Source organism: Boleophthalmus pectinirostris, unplaced genomic scaffold (assembly GCF_026225935.1).
Source record: "Boleophthalmus pectinirostris isolate CB_2022bp ecotype Guang Dong unplaced genomic scaffold, ASM2622593v1 HiC_scaffold_4, whole genome shotgun sequence".
Taxonomy (NCBI): domain Eukaryota; kingdom Metazoa; phylum Chordata; class Actinopteri; order Gobiiformes; family Gobiidae; genus Boleophthalmus; species Boleophthalmus pectinirostris.
Window position 1 is genome coordinate 27,515,794 of NW_026571353.1, and position 13,377 is coordinate 27,529,170.

General features: G+C 35.1%; 2 protein-coding genes across 2 annotated transcripts in view; one reads left to right on the plus strand and one right to left on the minus strand.

Annotated features, from left to right (window-relative positions):
* Positions 1 to 506, minus strand: part of LOC110167054 (dmX-like protein 1) — a 55,218-nt gene extending 54,712 nt beyond the window's left edge. The window contains exon 1 of the mRNA XM_055161950.1: positions 493 to 506. Coding sequence (XP_055017925.1) covers positions 493 to 506 — 14 coding nt within the window. The remainder of the gene's footprint in view (positions 1 to 492) is intronic.
* An 84-nt stretch (positions 507 to 590) lies between these two features.
* The window catches only part of oxct1a (3-oxoacid CoA transferase 1a), a 91,801-nt gene continuing 79,014 nt past the window's right edge, over positions 591 to 13,377 (plus strand). Inside the window, exons 1-6 of the mRNA XM_055161951.1 lie at positions 591 to 708; positions 3,513 to 3,603; positions 9,620 to 9,755; positions 10,436 to 10,585; positions 11,283 to 11,389; positions 12,930 to 12,990. Coding sequence (XP_055017926.1) covers positions 591 to 708; positions 3,513 to 3,603; positions 9,620 to 9,755; positions 10,436 to 10,585; positions 11,283 to 11,389; positions 12,930 to 12,990 — 663 coding nt within the window. The remainder of the gene's footprint in view (positions 709 to 3,512; positions 3,604 to 9,619; positions 9,756 to 10,435; positions 10,586 to 11,282; positions 11,390 to 12,929; positions 12,991 to 13,377) is intronic.

Here is a 13,377-nt window from a genome sequence, read left to right on the forward strand (position 1 = left end):
CCGAAACAGAGCAATGACTTATCCTGTAGCAGGTGTTCTTGGCATAAGTTCATAGTCTAAATGCATACGCCTCCTCTCACAATGCCATAGGGTTGCCACGTTGTTTTGTGTAGATCAAACACTCAAAGAAATTTCATTTAATGCTATTTTAAATTTGCTCTGGTAAAGGTTTAAGATAGGAAATGTGCCATAGTCAAAGCATCAGAAAGAACAACCGCGGGATGGATTTAGTGGACTACTTTAGTAACCTGCAAGATGCTTGATTTAGGAATTTTTCATCTTAATTGACTGAAAAGGAAATATAGTTACTACTGAAATACTGAAATACTCATAATAAGCTTAGCGTCTTTGATAGTAAGTGTAACGCATATGATTGTTTGAACTCTAATCTGTAATTTCTCAGTGTCTCATGTACACAAGTTTACATGTTTGAAGTTACTGGGCACCAATGTTAAAGTTACTGAGCAATAATATGACTTTTCCATGTTATACCTTAACAATGCCATACTAGTGTTCTCAAAGCGTCCTTCTGCATATATAGTACTGTAATTGCATGTTTTTGACTGCAGTAACAACAACAATACTCTTACATGTTACAGGCAAGCAGCTGTTACTTTTCAACTTCCTCCCAAAGAAAATCTAAGTTCTACACAGACCCTGTAGAGGCAGTGAAGGACATCCCTAATGGAGCTACCCTTCTCGTGGGAGGTAAGCCAAATCTGCGATCTTCTTTCCCAAAAATGGACATTAATTATATCAGCACAGTTCAGTAAGATGTAGAGTAGCTTATAATAGTTCTCAACACAATACCATTACTTTAAAAATAATACTACTCAGGTAGAAGTAAGAACTGACCCAACAAATGACTCTAAAGAAAGATTTCAGCTAATGCAATTGGTCTGATAGAGTTGGTGCTGAAAACATACAATAAATGCTCAAATTCAAGTCTTCAGAGATAAACATACATTTTTAAACTAAATCTAAAGGTAAAGTCCACATAAAGCTTGTGTCAATAAGAATCTAGGTATACATTTAGAAGAATAACCAAAACATACTGAATCAATTACTTGAGCATAACGTTTATTCAGGTATAACTCATTAATGTCACTGACCTGGTTTATGGTTAATATCTCTGTAATTACTGAGCCTATCTGCATGAAATTGACACAAAGTTCCATGTCTTTTCTATTAGTGCGAATGAGCAAAAAATTGTGGCATTATTCATCTCCAAAGACGTGACTGTTGTCAGTTAAAAGGACTTAAAGACATATGATTAATATGGCAAGTTTGTGGGCACAATCTCTAACGAATAAGAATCTGGTTCAGCGTTTTTGTTTTTCTTAAGTTTCAAAATTTCTCCCATAGAGTTATATAGCCTCCTCTTTTGCCATAAGTTAATGAATGTTTGGGTTACACAATGAAGAGTATATGAGATTTTCAGGAATGTACATAAAATTTCAAACTCAATTTCGATACTAAGGAATAACATTATACTCAATACTGAGTCCAATATCACAAGGATAATTAACATTTTCAACATGAAATAGTAGTACTTTCTTTTATGTTACCATGTAGCCTTAAATTATATCTGTGTAATCCCTCAGTCCTTCACCTCTTACACTTGTTCTGATACAGCTCAAGGTCATTCTAAAGCTATTCAAGGTTAATTTCTGTCTCTAATTAGTATCAGTACTAGTTTAAATATTAATTAGTATCTGATTTTCAATACTCTAGACTAGGGATGGGCATGATTAGTCGATTAATCGATAATTGATCATTAAGAATTTCATCGATTACGTAAATTTTAATGGACAAACCGAATGTAGGTTGCTGTGCGTAGCGTGACTAAACAGGGGTCCGTACATGTAGCTCTCTGCACTCAGAAGGAGCGAGCAAACACAAACAGTCGGTCAGCCTGCAACGTACCGAAGTGCATATGCGTATTTAACGATGATTTGTACAAGAAATTCCACACTTTCCGTTGCGTTCGGGACAAGTGTGAGTCCTTGTGCACAGTGTACAAAGCAGCACATATGTTTCGGTGTCCAGTGGGAAAAAGTTTTGCCAGGTGAGCGTAGCGCAATGTCGATGACGAGTCCCCACCTCCCACCCCCGTAAGGTGTCCTGGTTTTGACAAACGCAAATATGGTCACACTAACCTGTATTCCTTTGAGTCATGTCTTTTAATCCGACAGAAGTTGAACCGCATCAGCGACACCAGAGCTGTATTTTTTTTTATCTTCGCTTAGTTTATGCAAATTAGCGATGCGGTTTAAGTTTCGTTTCTGTGAGAGTTGCGCAAAACTGAATTAAACACATTATAATAAAGGGGCTGATGTGGCTCTAGAGTGGTTACGGTTTATTTGTCGTAAAGTTGAATTTATTTATGCAGATTAGGAGTGCAGATGGTAATAATAATGATGATCATTTTAATATAAAAACGTTAATGATTAATCGATAATCGATCGTTAATTCTCTCGACGATCGATCAAGAAAATTTCATCGAATGCCCATCCCTACTCTAGACAGCCCTAGTACAGTGCAGAGGTACAAAGCTTTAGTGAGTGACACGTTTTTCTGTTGTGTAAAACTATTTATAGTCCAGTCCTGTGACATTGTGGAGCATTTTCCACTCAGTCATATCACTCCAAAATAAACACAACCAGCTTTTAGCGGGAGTTATATTTGAACTAGGAATTATCTAAACCAGGAATTAGTGTTGTCACAATACTAAAATTTAAAACTCAATTTCGATACTAAAGAATAGACTCAATTTTGATACCCAGATTATACTTTTAAAAGCACTTTTATTTATTTTATAATATTGTAATTTTTAATACATATTTGTTTATTATACCAGGTGTTTTTACACTAGTTCTGATAAAACTCAAGATGAGTTCAGGAAAGATCCAATTTTATCCTGTTTATGTGATTTTTCTTTCAGTAATGATACCTGTTAAAATGAGTATCTAGTGTCATAGATACTAGTTTTAATTTATTATTTAAATTGTTTATTATCTGATTGTCAACACTTTTCCAACCTTACCATGAACTGACAATATGTATGCCAGGTTATCTTATAGATGGGAACTATGTATAAAATGCATAATATTTATGGAAAATAAAAATGTAACAAAGTACAAAACGCGGTATTCTTTCAAACAACCACATAAACTTGCACTTTCTTTTCAATTTATTTCACTTTGTTTGATACAGACACCTCAACTCTTGCATGCAACATTTTTTAGCAGCACAAAATCTTATGGTTTTGTAGGGTATGCAAAAGTAAATAAAACCAAGATATACATTTGTGACCATTTACCATTCTATTAAAGGTTTCTGATGGGTTCTTGATTTTAACTTTGACAATTCAGTGATCCTATAAGCATGAACTTACTGAGCACTATTCTAGGTGCACTGAAACATTAACAGTGTATACCAAACATGCACAAATCTGTTTTTCCTCCTCATCTAACCTACATATAAACTTGTTATCTATTTTAACATTGCAGGTTTTGGGCTGTGCGGCATTCCAGAGAACCTGATTAACAGTCTATTGAAGACGGGAGTGAAGAGTTTAACTGCTGTTAGTAATAATGCAGGGTAAGTTCATCAGAGGTGATTGTGTTGTTAAATATTGTGTGAATGTTAATGGAGATTGGAGAGGTCCACAGCCAGTCCTCTGGCAGTAAAAACATGTGGTATGGAGCAGAGTTCAGACAGGAGTTTCTTGTGCTAAATGGCAATGTCTGTATTGTTTGTTTCAGGAAATTACTATTGAAATATAAAAAGACAAAAAATGAAGGAATGTATTTTCTTTAGTGTAGTTTATTTCTCATAAAACATTGGCGTATGCAAAAGATCTAATATGTTAGTGCCAGGTTATAGCAAAATTTGTCAGTTCCACCTTAAGTCCTTGGACAGATTGATGTCATAAATGGTGTACATGCCAATAAAGTATGATGTTTATTAATGCAATGATTCATCCAGTTATATCACCCAGCCTTAGTTATAGGATGTTGCTAAAATTAATTAAAGCAGTTGAAATGTCCAGGAATAACATATTATGGACTTTGATTCAATTTCAGGCTTAATAAACTTGGTAAAAGTTTAGTAAGTCCCAGTGTTTTGATACAATTTTCTTATATTATTACTAAGAGTGAAAGGCTAGAGGTCAGTAAGTTATTTATTTATTTATTTATTTTTCCAATTTTGGGCCCATTGTTTAAAATAAGAAAACAATATTGCTGCAAAATGAGGAAAAGAACCTTGCAGTGTAACATTTCAGCATGTCTGGGGTGGAATATCCAGTCCAATCATCATTTTGTACAATACTTAAACTAAATCAATTAAAGGCATAATTAAGCACATTTTTGATTAGTTGCAGAATGATCACAATTCATGTTTTTTTCTTCCTGCTGTCCTTGATTCACCTCTACTGAAACAACTTTTAAAGGGAATAGCACAGTATCAGATCCTTGTGACTGAAAGTCCTTTTATTGGTCCTGTTGTTATGACTCCAAACAGCCTGAAGGAAGCTTAACTGTAGATATGTTTTACACTCTGAAGGGGTGTGTCTCTCCTCCCCTTTGTAACTGAAGCTCATGTGATTTTGACAGTGACCTTCTGACCGCCTCCTGCTGCTTTGATTGTTTGTGTTTTGTTGGTAGTTCTCGTGGCTTGGTCTCTCTTTGAACACTGTTTTGGGTACACAGTCTCACACACAGAAAATGAGACTGCAAGAGTAAATGCACAAAGCGAACAAATTACACTGCTGTTGATGAAGAGAATATTGTTGTAAAGTTCAGCTTCATCTTTACTTATACTGATCTTAATTTATACTGTATCCTTTAAAGGTGCTAGCTGTGCACATGAAGTGAAGTGTTCTTATGCCACTAAAATGTCAAATAACCAACCACCAATTTCAATACTACATTATCTGAATAAGCTTCTTTTTTAGACAGCATATGGTCTCTAGTTCTCTAGTATTTAGTTTTGATACTGATTATTGATGAGTATCTCATTTTAGAAACTCTAGCTTTAGAAACTGGCTTTAGTGGTAGGGTCTGGCAGTTCTAATGAAGAGTGTGTTCTGTTTTCTGATTGGATAAATGACTTGAAGTAAAACTAAAAATGTTGAGGATGTTGGAAGGTCTTGGCTGTAAAATGTTTTGTTTCTTGTCACAGACACAAACAAGTGGAATATGTTTTGAAGTTGAGCAATAATCCAAAAATTGTGGCTAGCTTTTCTGTGCAGAGTTTGCTCGTTCTCCCCATGTTGAGCACTCCAGTTGAGTTTGTTATTGAAGATAAAATATCCACAATGTCAACTAATGTCAACATTATTGTGGAGACAAAATTGTACAATTTACTACTTTATCTACTTTTATTCATATTTGAAAATGGCTGTACTGCTCTGTTTTCCCTATATAATTCCCTTCTGACATTGCTTAATGTGCTTGTATAGTAGATTACAGTAGCAAAAGCAAATGTGTGCCTTCAGTTACTGTTCAGTTGCATCTCTACTTGGACTTTGTATTGTCCAAACCATTGCCCTCAGTGTTTGCTTAAACAGAGAGAGAGGGGCTCTTGGCAGGGATGGACGATTATTTTTTCCATGGGGGCACATGAAAAACAGAAAATACTGTGGAGGGCTGGGCCAAAATGCTCAAATCAATTCTGCATAATCTTAATTGTATTTCTTTATAAAAAGCAGTAAATAGCATTGTTTTGACACGCTGATGAGAGTATATGTTGACTAAGCAATGAAAAAGTAAGGCATTTGCCTTACAAAAAATGTAATTAAAAAACCCTTTAAAATAAAAGCAATGCAGCTTTCGTCCATGCATGAGGTAAAATTATTGTAATTGTATTATTGTAATTCCAAATTTTCTTAAATGGCCGGTCAGAGTCAACCAAAAGGCCATATGAGGCCCGGGAACTGTACAATGTCCAGGTCTGCTCTTGTTGACTCAAATGTATTTTCAAAAGGTTATGTACCAACTACCAACCAAGTAATGATTGCAATAAAGACTGTTATATGACCCGTGATAAGGTGAAAAGGAAAATCAAATCACTCTTATGGACTTTTAGCTTGTATACATACTTTAGTTATTATGTTCTTATACAGGTCTGGGCTGATTCAGATTAAAAAAATAAAACATCTACAACTTAAAAGTGCACTATGTAACATTCTGGTGTGGCATTTTTATTGCATTTATTCACTTGCATGTGTGTCAGTCTTACTGCAAGCATGCTTGCCACTCCACAGATCTGACCCGTAACGTTTCCTGATGGTACAGACATACAGTTGGAGGACCCCTCCACCAGAAAAGTTACACAGTACACTTTTAATTGGTTAAAAATCTCCAAAAATCTGTTAAAAATCAAACTTAAACAATGAAAGTTGAAATTACTATGTGTGTGCTAGTCAGTCAACAGCAAGAGCACTAACCACAACCTTAGCATAAAATGTTCCACAGTATAGCATTATAAATATTGTCTATGGAGATAACCAGGTGCCGCAACCAGGATATAAAGAAACAAACCACTCATAGTAACCCCCAATTTACACCAAAGCAGTAACAGCACACGTTGGTCACGCCACGCGATGCTCAAGATGTCAATGGAGCGTCTCCAGGCCATAGAACTATGATAAAATCTTATTATAGGTCCATGCTCCAGGCTTTTTTAGCAGGGGCAAGACAGGAAATAAGCATGTGATGACAAAATAAAATTCCAATGCCCTTTCAAAATATGTTCTCTAAAACCACTATAGTCATGTAAACGCTGTGATAGACTACGGAAAGTTAATAGCCATTAGGGTTTAATATAATACACTTTAAGACGTGAAACAGCAACTTTACAAGAACAACTTATGAAGGAAAAGACCCGTGGTGCAAGCAAAAAAGTTAAATGAAGAGTATCTTAATTAATGCGAGTACTGTAGATACGGCTTGATATCACTGTAAAGCATCGTCTCTCTTATTGTAAACTTTGGTACTGTGATTTAAAACATAATCTTGGACAGGGATAACTGGAGAAAATGAACCTTGGAATGTTTTGATTCTAGTTCAGCTTTTAATCGTGGACTTTAGTGTAGGGTCCATCACCTGCTTGTTTCTATGGATATGTTATTGCTTTGCCCGGAATGATCCACAGCTCTGCCTTACATTTATTCAATCACAGGTGGTTTTACAGCTCAAAAATACCTAGTAAAAGAGACATTGTGACTGTAAGCTTGGTTGCCTCTGGTCTGGTTTGGTCTCCATGAAGATAGAAACATTTAATACCATACTGTGAAACATTCCAGACATCTCCATGCAGAAAAGGATTTGACGGACCCTCTACCAGAAAAGTTATACAATGCACTTTTAAGGTTTACATCATAATACTATACTAAATTTGACTATATTCCCAATTTTCATTTTATTTGCCATTTGCAGTACAAAAACCAGATTGGAAAAAATGGTTAGCTATATGTATTGTCACATAAAACAAATACAGTTCCATATTGCATTCCTTTTATACCATAACCTTTCTCTTCCACTTTACGCTTGACTCTTTGGTCCTGAATGTTTCTTTTCTGTCTCAGCCCGTATTATGTTTTTGCAGCTTTTGCGCGCTGAGGTAAACACAGACCTTTGAGTTGGCGGAACAATAATCCAGTGAACTCTGTGTGGTGTGTAACACGAGACGAGAGCGAGCTCTGAACCGTGACAGCCTGGTCCCCTGTGGCGTCCAATTTCTCTGTAATCAACCGCTCCAGAGACTGTACCATCTGAAAATGTGTGGAAAAATGTCATGATACCACTCGTACAATAACACTAAAGCAGGATAATCCCAGTAAACCTTATTTTATCTAGCGTATTATTGAGAACATGAGTTGCAATAAATAAATGGCAGAATGAAACACTATTTAGTATCAGTAATTAGAGCGGCAAGATTAAGCATAATCAAATCAAAATCGCAATTAGCAAATCACAAAGGCTGCTTTTTTTCTATATGATTACTACTTTCTACATTTGATACGCATACAGAAGACATCAAATATATCAAGTAAGATGAGTAATTGAAGTATGAAGTATGACGTAAATCATGTAGTAGAGAAAAAAAGTTAACTATAACAAAACAAATATTTAGTCTTTTTTTTTCCTTTACTAAATAATTTCATATATCTTGCTTCATATATTTGTCTTCTGTATGTATATCAAATATAGAAACTGGTAATAAAAAAGAACATTGACTGAGAGGATGCATCCAAACTTTTGACTGGTAGTGTAAATGTGGGTCAATATTTTGAATGACTGTAATGGTATTTTTACTTATGTTCTTATTTTATTATCATTAGAAACCTGAAAAATGAAATAATCACAAAAAAAGACTATAAAGTTATAAGGCTAATGCTTTCATTCATTGGAAAGAGTCGTCCTTGTGGTTTTCCTTGCGTTATTTGTGTCTATTTTCCATTTCCATTTATTGCTCCATATACAGTACATCCAAGGTAGTTGTGTGTTTTTTGTGTTTTCTTGGCTTTCACTGAAAATACACAAGGTAATAAACTTCAGTATACATAATATACCTTATCTTTACACTGCATTATCTCACATTGTTACTGCCTAGTCTTGTTCTTATCTGTATGTCTGCTGACGTGCACCCAGTTACGGTAGCACATTTCAACTACATAATTGGAATCATTAAGTAACTACATGCACCCTTGATTAATATCTATAGTAAAAAATAAATAAAATCATTAACAGCCTTTAGTGTTTTCACAATACTAAAATTTCAAACTGGATTTTGATAGGAAGGAATAGACTCAAAACTCTAAACCAATTAAGATACCACAATCATAATAAAAACAGTCTTTAGACAACAGAATGTGATTTTCTAAAGCTATTCAGGAAAGGTTTGAATACCAGCTCAAGCGTCCCTCTGGCTTGAAAGTCCCAGCTCAAGCATCCCATTCTCTCAGGAATGTCCCCATTTGCTTGGAGAAGTTTACTATGAAATTGTATTTTAAATAATCAGCTCATGTCAGGTGCCATGTCATGTAACAGCAAGCATGTAAATGTAAAGCAGGGTGCTCATCCTTCCCAAATCAGAATACTTGCTTTTGCTCAACATGAACAAATGTGTTGAGATATACTGTAAATTGCGTGTGTAATTAATACAATATATATATTGAAAAAAAGTTGTTGTTTTTTATTTATATGTATATAGATTAACTAACTTAGTTTCATAAAGGGTAGAATTCAGGGGGACTTTCGAGCTGATTTCTAAAGGTTTATTTCTGTCCTGGGAAAGTGACTTTTTTTAGTATCAATACCTGTTCAAATGGTATCTAGTTTCAATGCCAATTTTAGTATGTTTAATATCTAAACTTTTAAACATACTTTTCGATACTTTTTACTTCTCTACAGCATGTGTAAAAGCACTTGCCTTCTCTATTATTTATTTCTTAATTCTTATTTTTATTTATTTGTAAAGGAACAGCACATATTTACATTTTTTAATGTTCATTAATATGTAGATTATAGCCAACATGGCAAATTCCCTCGGCAGGCTCTCTTGGTTTTCTTGTTGTAATCGTTCTAAACTACAGTTGTCTCCTCCTCAGAGTGGATAACTTCGGCCTGGGCCTGCTCCTTCAGACCAAACAGATCAAGCGGATGATTTCCTCATACGTCGGGGAGAATGCAGAATTTGAGAGGCAGTATTTGTCTGGAGAGTTGGAAGTGGAGCTCACACCTCAGGTAGGTGCCTTCACAGAACGAAGGATGCACTTCAGAATATTAATATTTTTATTTTTATTACACTATTTTGTTGTTTCCTCATCACAAACATACCTGGAGTTGTGTTCTGTTTCAGTCACACATAACACAAAACCCTGCATATTTAGATTATGTGCTCCACTGTGTTTTTAAACTCCATACTACTAAGCAAAAGGTAAAATGAGCTATTAACTTGAAAACTATTGCTTCATGACATCGCAAGGTCGAGCAGGGCACTTTGCTCTTTGGAGTTGCAGGGAGGGTTACTCAAGCATGTTTGAATGAAGCAAAACACAACTCCAGGTAAATTTTTGAGGAGATAAGAGCTTTATAGCATTACAAAAAGCTCATAATAGTTTTTTGGTAGTAGTTTAGATATTTGGAATTGCTTCATGTTTTCTTTTTTTAAGTCAGGTAAGAAAAATGGGGAAATTGCTTTAATGGCAACAAACCATTTAGCCTAATATAGCTTAAAAAAAAGTCACAGAATCTTAAAATGGGTAAGTAATAAGATACATTTTCGTGAAACACACAAAAAAATAAATCTAAGAGCTGCTCACTGAAGTATTAAAAAAATGAATTGAACCTGTCTCGCCTTATATAGATTTTTAGTTTCTGTAATGAGTGAATAGACCTGAACTTCAGCCAGTGTTATTGTACAGGGCACTTTAGCCGAGCGGATCCGAGCTGGAGGAGCAGGGGTCCCAGCCTTCTTCACTGCCACAGGTTATGGCACCCTCATCCAACAGGGAGGCTCCCCCATCAAGTACAACAAAGATGGAAAAATTGAAATTGCCAGTGAACCCAGAGAGGTGAGCCAGATACATGTGTTTTTGGAGGGATGGTTTATGGTTTAGGCCCATTTTGAGTCCTAATGTAGATTTGGTTTGGTTCTGTTCTAGTCTTGGTTTAGTCCTGATGTAGAATCGGTCCAGTTTAGTCAGAATTTTGATGTGGTGATTTACCAGGTATAAACGTTATATTCTAAAAAATATACTTATTAGGAGTGTTAAAATATTTGCAATGCTTTGAGATTACATCTTCATATTATATACTTAGTCTTTTTTAATGAAGAAATCTACTGCCTCTGTCTGTAAAATCACATGGTTTCTGACTTTAGTGTAAAAATATGACTATTTTGTGGTTTCTTGGAAATTAATATTGAAAAAGGCCATTTTTTGTGGCATTTATTGAGACTAAATAAAATTGAATCGAAAATTGTGGTTGATCAAATTTAGAGAATAAATTGTGAATGAATAAATCATTTTAGCCCTATGGGAAAGTCACTGATACCCACCATCTTCTCTCTGCAATATCAGCAAATAACATGCCTATCAGATTTGTTGTCCTGCTGAAGTGAATTACGTGGAGTGCAATGTAAATATAGGGCAAAAGTTAGTCGTTACAAAGTTTAAAGCTGCCTGTAGTCAGGACATAGGAGTGATGTTTGCCTAAATCTGTGTGACAGTCTGTGTGATGCAGTGGCCTCTGAACTGTCTTTTCACACAGGTACGGGAGTTCAATGGCAGGCATTACATCATGGAGAAGGCCATCACCGGAGACTTCGCCCTGGTCAAAGCGTGGAAGGCAGATCGGGCTGGAAATATTGTTTTTAGGTGAGAAGAGTTTCCGCCAAATGCACACCCAGGCCTATCATGATCATTACTGTATAAATTATAGTTCTATAATAGCTTGAACTATATTTTTGGGGCTCAGTATTTATCAGGGTTTGAGCTTTAGATGGTCAAATGAGAAACCTCTGTAACAATAACCGAAATATAGTGATATCGTATCGTCAACAGTCACACAATAATATCGTGGGTTGTCACAATATATCGAATGACAAGTTTCTTTGCTTAAATACATGATTTTATTTATCTTATAAATATAGGGAACTACATATCCCATGATTCATTTCAGTGCAAACAACATGAAGATATATGTTTTTTACTTGAATTCATGGCATTATGACAGAAATAATTCACACCAAAATCTTGTCGAGGCATTTTAAAAGCAGAAACGTGTCCTATCTATAATTATATTAGTTTTGTCAAAATATCGCAATAAATATCGTACCGTGAGATGCATATCATGATAATATCGTACCGAGAGATTTGGATATCATTACATTCCTATCTTTAACTAGTGTTTAATTTTGATCTTTATTTATTGCAGTCCATGTTTTTTAATAGGGCTGAACAATTTAGGAAAAATATCTCAGTTTTCTGGCAAGCTTTGTGATTGTGGTTTAGATTTGCAATTTATCTCTTGGTATAGGATTCTGTTCACGGTTCACATTTTAAACACATCCAGAAGAAATGACAAAAAGACTGAAATATGAATTGACAAAATAATACAACAATTTCATTTCAGAACATGATACATTTATACAGAATTAGACTGGACTTTTGTTATTTGTGGATGAAATTATGGTAGTTCAAAAACTGCAACTTTTGGGATTTGCTAATTGCGTAATTCAGATTGAGGTTCTTAGCATATGTAGGAGCTTAGAATAGTTTTAGTATTATCGTTTATAGGCCTACACACACACACACACGCGAACACCTTTAACTTGTAGCAAACGTTTTTTCCATAACAATTGCCTTACCTCACCTTGTCTCATTATCTCCACAACAGTGTTTCCACAACAGTCAGCGCATGATTTTCAAAGTTATACAGTGACGTAAATGTGTTGTGTGTAGCTTTATTTAATGCTGGTAGAACAATGGAAAGACAACACATAATTTTCCAGTTGTATAAATTCATATGTATATTTTATACTGTATTATTCATCGTATTTCTTTAAGTAATGAGTTTCAGTCTATTGGTATTTTTCAGTTTCTCCCCCCTCTAATCCTCATCTAATTCTTAATTTTTAAGTAATATTTCCATCCATACACAACTCTACCCAACCACATACAATGGATAGAAATGACTAAACAAGCTAGCAAAACAATAAATAAACAACTAAGTGCAATGATCAAGTTTCCCTCTGATGCAATGAACCACAAAATCGTTTTATGGCAAATTTTTCATTCAAGTGTAGTAATCTCTATGACCACAAGATGGCAGTTTTCTCCAAGAGATCTCTTTACAATTGGAGTCCAGAGCTTGTATTGTGAATTCTAGTTCTAACATGTCTTCTTTTCCTCACAGGAAAACTGCTAGAAATTTCAATCAACCAATGTGCAAAGCTGCAAAAGTCACAATTGTAGAGGTAAGATTACACATTTACCCCATCAATGCTGTAAACTGTATGACTTGTTTAATTTCATTTTTATTCATTGTGCTGGAAGTGCTTGGATGTATTAAGAATATTTGTGCTCCATTTTATATCCTGTGTTGTTTTTTGGTAAATGTAACCCCTTAATCAATACCACTAAATCAATATTGTGGCCATATCTCCTTGACAATGCCCAACCCGAAGATAAACTGGGTTGGGTCTGGTTAGTGCTTGCATGGGAGACTGATGGGAATACCAGGTGCTACAGTGATATTCTGTGGTTATAGTGCAAGCTTTTATTGTGTCCTTAGGCAAGACACTACATTAATCTGATGTGGGAGTGAGTGATCACTGGTGGTTGTTGTTGAATGAATAATGCAA